This window comes from Scatophagus argus, chromosome 5, assembly GCF_020382885.2.
Source record: "Scatophagus argus isolate fScaArg1 chromosome 5, fScaArg1.pri, whole genome shotgun sequence".
NCBI classification, from domain to species: domain Eukaryota; kingdom Metazoa; phylum Chordata; class Actinopteri; family Scatophagidae; genus Scatophagus; species Scatophagus argus.
Window position 1 is genome coordinate 5,465,981 of NC_058497.1, and position 14,218 is coordinate 5,480,198.

General features: G+C 40.2%; 1 protein-coding gene across 1 annotated transcript in view; it reads right to left on the bottom strand.

Annotated features, from left to right (window-relative positions):
• Positions 1–14,218, bottom strand: part of LOC124058875 (calsyntenin-2-like) — a 209,570-nt gene that overhangs the window by 128,419 nt on the left and 66,933 nt on the right. The window contains exon 2 of the mRNA XM_046388472.1: positions 352–474. Within this exon, the coding sequence (XP_046244428.1) occupies positions 352–474 (123 nt within the window). The remainder of the gene's footprint in view (positions 1–351; positions 475–14,218) is intronic.

The following is a 14,218-nucleotide window of genomic DNA, read 5'->3' on the forward strand; positions in this document are numbered from 1 at the left end:
GCCTTATTTGGGCCACTTTCCACTCTGAATAAATATGAAATATGAGTCCTGTATATGGTGTGTATGTACGGGGAATTATTGGATTAAATGCAGCACAGAGCAGGGCTAACACTAAGAAAGAAAAGACAGCTGTGATGCAGCAGCACATGAAGCCCCTTCACAGTGATATCACATGACAGCTTTATATGGTTTATATCCTTAGTGCAAGTATATCCTGCAGCTATGCTTCCCTGTGCGGATTAACACCTGAGTCATCGTTGACTGCCTCCATCTGGTCTGAGTGAGCCCACCTTCAACCCTGTTACTATATTTTCTTCCATTTGACAGCCATTAGCTTGAAATGTATCATACCTGCATAGGGGATAGGAGCATCTTTGTCCAGGGCCACTAGAGGAGGATCCAGCAGAACGATGTCAGTGTTTTCAGTGATCACCCCATGGTACGATGTCTCAATCCATGGCTTATGTTTATTCACTGTGGAGGCAGAAAGCAAAGTGTGAGATGTCAGCAAAACACTTCTACTGGAAGGTGAAACAGAATGGTCTGTCTTAAAATGCTGAGATACTTATCCTAAATTTCACTTCAAAAACTGTGCACAGATTAACAATTTAACTTGGACAGGTTCGCACAAACAAATATAGTGTACAGCAGCAACACATGCACTCCTTATTCTGTTCTTGGCAAAGCTGCTCCTGCATCATTTTCAGACAGACATTCTCATTTTGCTAATCTCCCATGCTACCTCTTTTCTCTCCTTTGTTCTTTTCTTTCTTGAAACATTCCCTGCAGGTTTCAAAGCTCAGTGCCATGCTTGATCAATGACCACCACTGTGCTGCCAGCAGAAAACTGCATCCAAGGCCAAGTCAAAACAAAGTTCATGAGCTGAGGGCCTGATTAAGTCCCATAATTGAGTAACGGCCCCCTGGGCTGTGTGCGGCACCGTGCCGACCCGCCCGCCATTTGTTTACCATCTTATGGTCAAAAGGAGAAGGAGAAAAAAGGACTGAGGAAAACAACTGAAAGCCTCAATTCCTTCTTAGTGATTTTTAGCTCGTCAAGAAAAAGCTACAAATGATGTTTTGCCCACTTTTAGTTCAAGTTGATAGATTCAATATGATGCAAAGCAAGCCTGTAATTTATGGTTCCATTAGAAATATAATTTTAAATAAATAAACGATAATAATGTGTTGTTAATGGGAACAGAAGAGCAAAAGCAATAATCAATGTCCATTCATAGAAAAGAAAGAGGACTTTTTAAAGTGCTAATCAAGCAATCATTTCAGACAAGTTCTGTTATTCATCAAATGTCAGTAAAAGCTACTTGGCAATACTAAACTTTATGTATTCCAAACAACCCAGGCTCACCAATGTTATCACTCATCATACTCATTTTATTTTCATCATTTGAAAACAGTATTTATGTAAATGTCGAATTTCACACCAATTCAGCTTCAGCAATGATTTACAGCCAAGGCTATTTGTACCCCAGGAGGTACTTCTCCGGCTGCCACGGGGCATGTGGAAAGATTGTAGGGTAAATGCCAACCTGATTAAAAATATCTACTGATGTGTTTGTGTTGAGGAGCAAAATAACCATCCAAATTTGTGTTGCGGCAACAGCAGTTGGCAAGGGAAGTCAAAATAAATAACTACAAGTAATGGGTAAATAGCTAAGACATTGGCACTTATTGGGCAAAATTATTAAATTATTACTAATAGCTGGAAAAAAACACATTGGAACATGACGCAGGGTTACAACAGGTAAAGAGTTTGGGAGAAACTGCTCTGAACAACGTGAGTGTCTGTCTCTGTCCTCCTATACATTTTAAATCTTGTTCCTGGAATAAAACCTTATTTTAAACAGTTTGCGCAACAGCAGAAAATAGCCCACTGTAGCTTTATCAAAATGCTTTTAAGGATACTGTCAGAAAGATGAAAAACCAAACCAAGCACAAGTTTTGCATGTCACTGGGGACTCTGGGCAACTGCAAGAAGCTAGTGAATCTAGTAAATGTCAGCCCAGTAAGCTTGGCTAACAGCCCTGATGCAGTTGGAGGAGATCATTTACACGGGCAGGGAGATGGTAACACATTATTCTAGTGGGACCTAACAAATTTGCATGAGTTTGCTACAGCAGTGAGGGGTAAATGATAGTGGATTTCAGCTTCAAATGCCAAACCATGTCATTTTGGGAATGAATAGATTGCTGATGCTGCTGTGTTGGAATTTCAAAGGGAAACACGATTTGTATGTGTCAACCCTGTCACAGCAAAGACTAAGAGAGCCTGTGTTTTGTGAAATGTGATACATGTACAAAACAATTATCACGCTGGTATTATCGCAGATCTCTCTCTGAAACAGCAAAATGTACAAAAGAATCCTCTACTCCTTTATTGTGACACAAGTGTGTTTTTATAAAGGAAAAAAAGGAGAAATTTGAAAGCGAATGAAAAAGCTAATTTCCTGCTCCAAGTTGGGACAAGTGCATAACCCCAATAAATGTGTAATACAGGGTGTAATGCTGTTTGACTACAACTCATGACAGCTAATGAGGATTCTGGAGAACTGAAGGGGCTTGTCCTCAACTTTATATTCAGTCCTTTCGCAGCTTAGCAGCCCTATTGACCTTTAAATCCTTGATGCCGCGGTTTGTGCTGCTCACCGTGACTACTTAACAGCATGAGGCTGACCTAAACCTCATTTTGTTATCAACACTGCCAAAATGTTCTGTTGTGAGAGCACAAAGTGATCCAGCTGCAACACTATGATACTGCAGTGAAATGGAGCCTCTCTCTTGTCGTATGAAAATACATCACACATAGAATGAAAGTGGCAGACAACAGAACATCAAAATTTAGTGTGATGATAGCTCCATATTGGTGACCTTTGTGATATGACCAGTACACAAGATCAAGTACGTCTATCCATCAGTCAGCCTGGCCTAGCTGCACTGCCACTGCGGGTTAATGATGTCTCATACCCTCAACTCTTTTTCCGTGTGCGTGAGATGGAATGGTTTTTCACCAAGAGAGATGAGGGCATTAAAGGAGCATCCACCGCCAGTCAAAGCTGGAGTGTCTGGATGGAGTGCCACCAACATGTCAATCAGCCCACATCTACAGCACATCCAATCAGAGGTAAGAAAGCTGTCTTAATAGAATGAAGTCCACACAGTGTCAACTTGAGACATGTCTGTGAGTCATTATAGCAAAGTAGATGAATGTGTTCCCCTCTTCTTGCAAATAATGTAGGTCATCAAAGGTTCAAGCGGGTGGAGGGTGTGGAGAAATAAACGAGCTACACCATCAGTGCCAGCAATTCCCAGGGGAAACATTACAGCCCCTTACAACGATCGAATCCATGACTGCAAGCGCTAATTCCTTGACACTAAGTGATTAGCTACATACCCCTCCATGGGAAGTTGAATCAAAACTAAACACGGTTAATCCTCTAATCGATATGAAGGGGACATGACAACCATCATTTCATTCTGCAGGTAGAGTTAGAAAGAAGCACTGATGGGCAAAGCAGTTCTTTTCTGTGTACTGAATCATAAGAATATGTTCATTAAAAAGATTTGATTTGAAAATTTGTTTAAAAGATTTGCTCAGTGAAGCTACAGCCCTGCTCACTGAATTGAAGTGCAGAGTACAAAGTAGAGATGGAGAGAGAGAGAGAGACTGCAATTTAAAAGCCCAACTTAACTGACTGAAAAATTAACAAATCATTTCAGTAAATGATTATGAATATTATGAATGAAATACAAAGCAAAACTGTGAGGTGTACATCTACGATGAGCACTCAGAATTCACCCAGACTCCAATAGGATGTGTGCTTCACAAAAAGTAAATAAATGAAATAAAATGAAAAATTTGAAATAAACCGCAAACACACAAAACGCCTGAACTGTACTTCAAGTGACCCCTATTTTTAAAAGCAAACACCTTCATTGGCAACTAAAAGCACTTGGTAAATGCCATGTGATAACTTTTCTTTGTGGATGGAAGGAGGTCGATTTGCCTTCTAATGTAAACATTGTGGCTTTTTGGCTGAACACGAGCAGCTGAGATGCACGGGCTTTTTACATTTAGGAGCAGAGAACAATCAAATGCACCATTTTCAGTTTCATGTGTTAACAAGTAGAGGAAACTGAAAGATTGTTGTGTTTGCTTATTTAAACCTCTTTTGGGACTTAAATACCATGTCATTTCACCACTGTGTCACACTGGGGAAAAGCAGTGGAATGAGTTCTGTTAACTGGGAAACTAGAAACACAGGGAAACTAAACAAAATCCCGTTACTATATATAATATCTCCCCAAAAGTCTGTAATCTTATGTTAACCTTTAACTTTGTTATTTTTATTTCTTTAAATGAAAAGCTGCTCATTCCACCTTTTTCTGCCTTTGGCTCTTGTATATCCTCTGTCTTTGGTGTATTAGATGTGTAGCAAGTAAATGAACAAAATATATTACTCATGCATTTCCATAACAACCATTTCCTAATAATTTTGTCTTTTCACAAATGAGTACAGTTAAAGGCCACTGAATCATTATTGTTCTTCAAGTGAATTTAATTACAGGGCTTGAGGAATACAGTTATCAAACCTGTACAGGCCAATATAATCATGTTGTGTGACAGCTGAAAAAGGTGAACGCAGGAGCTCAGCTGCCCTTTACTTCTGGCTGCCGGTCAGCGGGACTATCTTCCCTCTACCATTTCACTGCCAATTAAGCTGAGAGTCGTGGATTCGACTTGAGGCTCACGACATGGCAGCGGTGCTATAACGGCTGATTAATCTCTGACCAAGCAACGGCGTGCCACAATAACTGTGCCTGGCGGGTGCCACCTTTTAATGGGCGGGTGCTGCAATCTGAATGGACCCTGGGGGGAACAGGGGAGGAAGAGAAACAGTTGTAATTAAAAAGATCTCTGTAGGAAATTACACTCTGATTGATAAGGTCAACAAAAGGGGCTGTGATGAATACATCAGCATAATGAAAAGTAAACGTAGTTGAGACTGTTAGCCATTGCCATGAGCAACAGGCAATTACAGCTACACTGTAAGCTGGGAGCTCATGCCAGCTCAGAGAGGCTCAGGGATGTCCATCAACGGTCACCACGAAATTATTGAGGAAACATCCCCATGAAACTCGGGGGACGTGTCTCAGCTCTCTTTTTCCTTTCCCCTCAACCACTCTATCGTTGCAGTGATCCGTGTCTTCTTTGAACCTTGGAGATCTTTGCAAACTTTAATCTTCTTTGCACTCAGTGCACTGGTTTCGCGCTTCACAGAGCAAACTGACATGAACCATCTGCTGGGAGAGGACTTTATTAAATATAAAAGCTTCTAAGTAGATTTTTCGTCTAGATGCACTGAGTCGTCACGTTGTAACACATATAGTCTGCAAGCTAATAAAACTGGCATTATGCACCACATGAAATTTTTATTTTGACTGCTAATTTCTCAAATGTATTAGCTGAGTTGAAGATTATCTTTATAACATGGATACTGAGGGTGTGATCCTGTCATTTAGTGTTACAGCAGCAGAGGCTGAGATGTCTTGACTTTTAGCCTCACTGGATCCAGCAGTTGCCATAATGCAACTCAGTTTGTGTCTTTTGTCCCTGCCTGCTAAATGACCAAATGTTTTAAACTCCACACCTCCTGCCTTTTGTAAAGCATTTGCTGTTTCAAGCCCAATCCAAAATAATCAAGATCACATAACCAGTAATGTTTTCTGTACATAATTTCCACTTCATGTTGCAGAATACGACCAGGAATTCCAAAGGTTTGTTGAGAATACTTTAAAAAATAACACTCAAAATAACACTAAAACTGAAGGAGAACGGATACCAATGTCTGGATGAAGTAGAGGCTGTATTGTTAATAATAATTAATAAGAATTATTATCTCCCTGTTGAATGCCTCCATTCACCAGTCAAGTTGCAATTTACTTCCAAGTCTGTCTATACTAGACATAACAAAAATTTTGAAGGAATTTAATAAAAGCTAATAAAAGTAGGTTTTAAGTTTGTTTGGTTTTTGGCAACATTATATTATATTGTTACTATATTAACATGTATGTTATCAGTGAATAGTTTTCAGTGAGAAAACATCCTCACTTAGAGATTACTTTTACAGGGGAAACTGATATGAGATGAGAGCATGGTGCGACAACAATCACTTGAAGCTCAATATCAGCCAAAGCAATACGCATAATGCCAAGATACCAATGAGTAAAACTAAAAAACATAATGCCTTTCGCTTGGAGGCTGATTTCACTAGAGCAGGATCTTAAAAATGGATGAGAAGTGAACCTGAGATTATTTTTCCATCACACTGATGTTTGCAATGTGAAATAAATCAGCTGAATCAAAGTAAAGATGAAACTACAACAGCTGCCAAGCTCAACAAATAAACATGAGAAGGGCTTTTTGTACTCAGGGACAATAAGAGGGAGTTTATTACTCAGTCAGCACACACAACAAATACAACTGAACACCTGGGTCACATTGAGGGCCCCCTTCACTGCCCCTCTCATATATTGACACCCTAATCTCTGCTGTGCTCGATGCAGAGCTCCTTCCAATGTCTTCTGCTCTCAGAACAGCCTGTCTGGAGGACATGGAAACTAAACTTCACACTTTTGCACCATCTGAAAAAAATACTTAATGTCCTCTGGCATGTAATTGAAAATCATGACTTGGCCTGAAAATAACTCACCTGTTACTCCCTGGTTGGCCTTTTGTGGCTGTTATGTTATGGATTTAGTTTCTTGAGATTATGAGCTGTTTGTAGCCCTGGGCAGGGTGAGATAAAGCAGGATCACATGGTGCTTTTTTGAGGTTTGTTGAGAGTGGGATAACCTAACATTTCAGAAGCTGCCCTGCATTGCCCTAGGTGTGTGTATGTTTGTGCTTGTGTGTGTCTGCGTAGGTGTGTACAAGGGAGTATGTAAGCCTGTGTGTCGTGCTGCGTTTGTGGCCCATGCGAGATTGTGTATTTTGGCCGTGATCCCAGCTCCAAGTGCCTAGTGTGTGTGTGTGTGTGTGTGTGTGTGTGTGTGTGTGTGTATGTCCCTGTGGTAACACTCGGTGGGGAGGTGAGGGTTCAGGGCAGAGTCACAGCAGGACCCCACTGCCTCTGAGCCTAACAAATCTAAAAAAGACAACGTCTTGCAAAACCACCTAGCGAGCACTCTGACCACGGTAAACAAAACAATGTCCAGCTGTCACGTTTGCAGACAAGCAGGAAAATTCATAAAGGTGCATTCTGCGCACCACACAAGTTGAAAGAAAACACAGAGAGGAGACAACTGCTGCCACACATATCAAAGTCCAACATCCAGCTTTATTTGCACCTCAATGGACAATGACATTTTTGTTTTGACATTTCTCTGCTTTCTAGCCCTAAACATTGTCCCTGCAGCAAAATGATAGAGTCCAGACAAAGGTCAGGCTTTTATCATGAGCTTGTTTTCCATCCACCTTGGATGAAGTGCAAATCTCCCCTCTGGAGTCAGAATACACAAGCAGAAGAGAAGAGCTGGAGAAAGAGAAAAAGCAATATACAAATTGTCCCAGTCTTCCTCTGCACTTTAAGTGACTCTGCAGTCGTGTTACTGTATCTGTTGCTCTGCTTTCAGATGGGAACTTATTAACCTGCAGAGATAGGGAATAGGATGACTGCACCATCACTCTGCTGCTCCACTATTCCACACAGCCCTGGGGAAGAATGCGTTATGCATAAAGGTACATGGCAAAAAACAAGCAAAAAAACAAACAAAAAAAACAAACCTGAAAGCATCCATCCAGATGACCAAAAGTGGATGTATAGGAACTGAAAATGCACTTTTAGTGCCATTACCCCAGCTATCATGACCTCTCTTTATCAAATGGCTTCATAGTCGCAAATGTTCCCTCCGTGTATCATTTGAGAGCCATTATCATGGTCCATTATTGTATGTGCAATTTGAGATATGGCATTTACAGCTTCCTGCTTTTCTCACACCACATGCACTGGATGCACATCAAGAGATACACCTGCACAACAAAGTATTGATAGAGGTCAGCAAGCACATGGATCCAAAATGGTGGCTACTGAAGGTGCCAGCCATGAAGTGCCTCTAGAATAATACTGGAAAATCTAATGAGAATACATTTAGCTCAAAATCCCAGTATTTACAGCTATTTTATACATTATATATTATCACCAACTAATATGTGATATAAGACAAACTGCTAGGGCCTTTTACTTTTCAACCAGTAGTGTGCACATTTAACCAAGTGGATGGAAACATACGTATGGAGGGAAAATACTGAATATAAAATGACCACAGTTAAACACTGGTTCAGACCACTTTTACTTTCTCTTTCTGCTCAGTAACAGTCACTATATGCAGACAGTCTAAAGTGTGTGTGTGTGTGTGTGTGTTGGTGAACAAGGAGTCAGCCTAAAAGAAAAGTTCTCGGGCCTTTTTGATCCCCACAGAATTTTGTCCTGGCCAGTTTATATGGTGCCTCAGGCCAGCTGTGAAACAGGGGATTGAAACACATTGAGCAAATAAAAGTATCCATGGTGTAATCCTTTTAGAACGGCTGGGCTTTTGAAGTGAAGGACAGCGTCCTACGGAACATGAGGTGCACTATGCATGGTAATCTGGTTACAGGAATGTGTGTGTGGCTACATGTGTACACCACCTTACAGACGATGCACTTCACACCTACAGCAGCATGACCTTGTGAGGATTTTGTTGTCTTGTCTGTTCCTATATAGATATAGTTGTTTTTATCCATCTTTCTTTCCTTTTATTCCATTGACCTTTACATTTCTTTCACTTTTAATCTCCTCTTTATACTTTTCATCACTTGTATACAGACAATCAAAAACACCACTTTTATCTGTTTGGTTGCTCTTTATCATCTTACAAGCCTATATATTATTTTATCCCACACATGCACATGCTTAGTTGTCCACAGCACTTAGTCCCGTCTGCTCCTTAGAGTGTGTTTGTGATTCATCCTAGCAGTCCATTCCATTTTGCCTTGAGTGTTCATGTTCATATCTGTACCAAAAGTCCACATTTACAACAAGCATCTCGCTGAACAACAGAAAATGTCTGTGGCACATCTGTCCATCACCAACATTAATAGAATGGTGGTAGCTGTGGTAACAGCAGTTTGTTAATAGTTTGTTAGCTTTTCAGGCTATGGGCAAGAAGGCAGAAAAGAGCTTTGACTGAAACACCTTCCCATTTATCTATTAAATTTGCAGTCTCCAGCCTTTCATCGTCTCTGCAATTCTCCATATTTGGTTTTGTCGACCAATGCCAACAGCTGATGAATAATGATGTAAGAGTGATGTAAGCTTGTTCAATAGGAGACAAAACACATGTATTCTGATCTGACTGTGCACACAGTCGTCACATCACTTGGAATCAAATGCGTATCTCAATCTGGGACCACAAATGTAAGGCTCAAATCACAACTGAAAAAAGAAAAAAGCATATTGTCATGAAACGAAACAAACAGATCTGTTTCATTTATGAGGAAAAAAAAAACGATTTGGACTTTTTTTGCCTGCAGTGTGAATATGGTCTGCGTCCCTGAAACTCCAACATCTTTTCTTGTGTCTGACAGTTTGCTGCCATCCATTGTCAGTGAGGGCTGGTAATAAAGAAATATCAATATGTTTTCACCCTCACTTGTTGCATACTGATGCTGTGTTATGTCCTTGTGCCTCTCATCCAGGCCTCCAAAGTACCCTTTTGTGAACATGTCCAACAAGGAAAGCTTTCCTGCAACAAAGCCTTTCAGACAGATGCTTAACAAGTTAACAAGAAGTGCCACTTTGGTTACATTTAGGCACAAAAACTACATGGTTAGGTCTAGGAAAACGTTGGTAATGTGTGTTTCACTCAAGTCACTTGTAACTTTCTCACTTGTAAGCTATGTTACATAGTGCTGTTACTCTGATTGATACTGACAGGGATGTGTTTCATCCAAACAAGGGTACCTTCTGTATCTGGGTGAGTAAATATTGACTCTCATGCACGCAGGAAAAATCATATGTGGGCCCTTGTCTAAACAATAATTGTCCAAGTAATCATAACTGTACAGCACCATACAGAGGGGTGTAAATTTGATGTTAACAAAATGCTCTTGAGTAATTTAGCATTATGCTTCTGAAACAATGAACCTGCACAGTCACAAAAGGCTCTGCTGCTACTACTACTAGTAGAATCCCTTTAACTCCAGTGAACAGACTTCAGTGTGTAGAAATCGATAGAATTCCTTTTAACTCTACATTGTAACTAACTTGTATGTTTAAACCAGTTCTTATAAAGTTGTCGCTTAAAACCAAACTATGTTCAAACCAAACTGTTCGGAGCACCAGTAATCAGGTCTCAAATACCTTAGAAAACTGTGCATTCCCTTATTATTTTGGGATTATTGGCTCATTAATTGTGATAAAGCACTAATGGCCCGCAGTAATGAAAAAATAGCCAAGGACAGCACTAAATAACTTGGCTTTAGTTTAAAAAATGGATGAACTGAGAGAATCTGGACTCTGCAGTTTATTTATGTGGAAAAACAGACATTTGATTAATAAAAACTTAACCTTGTGTTTCTCCAGCCCAGGCTGCACTGCGGAGTGCATGTTTACCTATTTCATCCTACAGCACAGTACTGAATCTTTAAACCCAAAAATTGTGTTACAGCTCCAGCACAGATATGTTTTTTCATGGCTGAACCTGAGGAGTTGCAGTGCATGAGCAAGAAGCCCTGACTGTGAACTTTGAGAACAGAAAGGCCTGGAAGGCAGCGATGTACATGGAGTGGAAAGGTGCTTCGAATGCACTTTAACCTCCTCAGTATGTGAGGATCATGTACCTGATCACACATAAAACACACACACACACTGTCCCTCTCACATACATGCACACATAAACAATGAAGGAAGACCCAGTGGGGCTTGGCAGTTGGTTATGCTTCAGACTTGTCTGACATACTGACAGCCACGTTCCTATCTGATGAAGATGAAGGCAGCAGGAGTCATCACCTCCCAAAAACAGATGAACATGAATGCACAGGAACACTTGGGTGTATTTGAGTGGCTCTCTTCATGCTGATTGTGTGTATGTTTTAGTAAAATGCAGTAAAATGACTGATGGAAGCTACAGCGCCACTTCAGTATTTCAGAAAGTTGATTTCAATTGTGGTAATTTCAAATCTCACGAAAATAAACACAATAGCAGTCATTCAGTTCACACACATCCACAGACCCCACATAACAATTTGTTTTTGCCATTCCTCCCACCAGCGTGTTTTATTGTACGGTTTGCTTCCGAACCCTGGGCCAAACCTACCGCGTGTGGCACTTGCACAAGTACAAAAGCAATCATTATTTGGAAAACGAAAGCCTCACGACATCCTCTCAACCGCTTTTTAACCCAGCCAAAGTTCAAAAGGCTATTTTTTATTTCCATTGTGCTGAGGAGAATGAGAGCAAGGGAGAGACAAAAAGCACATTATTTCACTTATTGTTTGTAATTTGCTGAAAAGTTGCACTTTGTTGTTCTGTGCAGGAAATTATTTCAGGTGGAAAACACATGGGGCTTCAATGGATCAAGTCGTGGCATGTGTTTATTTTGTATTGTACTGTGGGCGCTCTGAAAAGGCACCTGCCTTGTAATACAATGTAAAACATGAGGCAAAAGCATGTTAGCCGAGTGCAGTAACATTAGCCCCCCCGCAGTTTCGTCTTTTTTAGCCTTGAGATCAGTGTTTTTACCTAGTAAATAAATTGCCAAATTGCCAGCAGCCAGAAATGGAAGCACAATGGCTGGTGAGTAATGGGAGCACCCACAGTATGTATGAGGGAAGCGATTTGGGCTGCTCTGCTCTGTGTTGGTAGCCTTGACTTGAAACAAACAGGCTCATCAGCAGCCAGTAGAGCAACAATCCTCCACACAGCTGACACACAAACAGAAACACACACCGAGAAAGAATCCCCACAGTCGCAAAAGCACAGACGCACACAGATGTAGATGTATGAAACTCTATTTAAAACTGCTACCAACTGTCACCATCTTAAGCCATTCAGATAAACGAAGTGATGGTTTCAAAAGAGGAATACAGCAATGAACTGGAGACAACCTTGGTGGGTTCATTCATTGGCTGTCTGACGCCATCTCTCTGGGGACTGGTAGTTCTCCTGAAGCTGTGAGGACCAGACATGCAAACACACCCACACATAAATACTGTGTATACACACATGGAGAATTTCAGTTAATCAGATCATGCAAAAGCACATGCACACAAATAAATCCAGTGCTTGAAATGTATCATTTTGAAAAGGTTTAAAACAAACCAATCAGTGAATCAAACTTTTCACAGAGGTGAGCGCATTTCACAGTCTTTTACGGGCTACTGACAAACACACAGTAAAACAACATTTAAGCAGTTTAATATCTATAGTAGACCTAATATTTAGTCCTTAATATAACATCTTTAATGTCATTTTATGGAATTGGAGTATATAAGGCTGGCTGATGAAAGTCCAGATTTGTTTATCTATTTATTTTTACAAATTAAAACACTGTATATTAAAGATCTTTAATTCAAAGGATAATTCTGTTTTATTACAGTTTGGATGTTTTTTCCTTATGGTTCATCATCTCTATCAGTTATGATAATGCTGAACTCAAAATAAGTACTGGCATCTGGGAATGTGTGTTAACCACAAAGCTTGAAGAAACAAAACAACCAAGTCACATAAAACCACTCAATCCCAGTATGGGGCTCCGAAGTCCCCCAAGCAGTTGCAAGAGAAACCAGAAGGATCGCAACATGCAAATCGGAAATAAAAACATTTCTGTTAAACCAAACGAGCAGTGTTTCAATTGAAACATTTTGCATTCATCGCATTAGAAAAGGTTGATGTAAACTGCCAAATTTAAATAAACCTTTGTCAATTTTGTTGAAGAAAAGTTTGTACAACTGCTTCAGGTGTTTTTTGCTTATTGAAGGCCTTTCTGAAGAAGTTCTGACATAGCAAATATTTAACTCACATGTGAGCTGTTTCTGCTTCAGACAGAAGAAGCTGTTTAGGATGGCTGCATCTTCAACAGTTAACCGCTATTACTAACAACAAAAATGATGCTCATGAATATAAAAGAACCAAGATACAATAAACAATCCTAAAGATATGCAATGCTATCACCTATCTATGTCTCAGTGTACACACACAAAGATAAATATTTAGTACATTTGTAATCTTTCATACTCATACAGATACACACAAACACTGCACTCTCATCACGATTTCACAGTTTTCACAGTTTTCAGAGAGGCTGTGCTGCAGGGATCAGCGAGTGAGAGGACAGAGGCTTAAATGCTACTTATACTGCACTCTCTGAATAGTCCCGCATATGGCATCTTCCCACGTGACCCACTGGCTGGCTCAGAGGCCAGTCATTTCTGACCCACTGCGACAGACAACTGGGTGGGTGGGTGTGGCAGACAAACAGAAGTGAGTGGGGCCGTCAACCTTTGAGAGGATAACAGAATCCATCAGTATGGTCATGGAAAAACAACATATTTCATTTCTCAAAGGGACAATTTAAGACACAGTGCAGACAGAAAGTTTTTTTTTTTCCCTCAGGCCTTTTGGTGGCCTCCATAAGCACTGCCCATCTGACACAACACTCACACAACAGTTTTTGCTTATGATTGACCTTATAGCACTCAGAGATATTTAGTGCCCTGGAAATATGCTGTGTCCTTCCCATGACTGATAGTTTTAGTATATTTGTCACATTTCTAACTCATCCTGTATTGATTCAGTAAGGGACAGCACATCTTATTTTTCAGTACGTCATATTATATGGGCCAGGTGATAACCCTACATGAACAGCTTCATAAATAATGCAGTATTCCCCCACTGTGGGGATGCTATCTTGGACACATTAAACACATTAATTTGTCCAATTTGCCAAAAAGTCATAGGATGCAACATCAGAGCTCACGTTTTTACTCATACTTACAACTTCAGCAATATGGGATAATTCCACAATATTGCAATAATGACCAATTGCTTTGCCTGCATTTCATTATTTCCAGTTTTCTGAGTACCATCACCTGGTGAGGATGGTGAGTTTTTTAGTCTTTCTGCACATTATCATGTACACTATACAGACAAAAGTACTGAGAC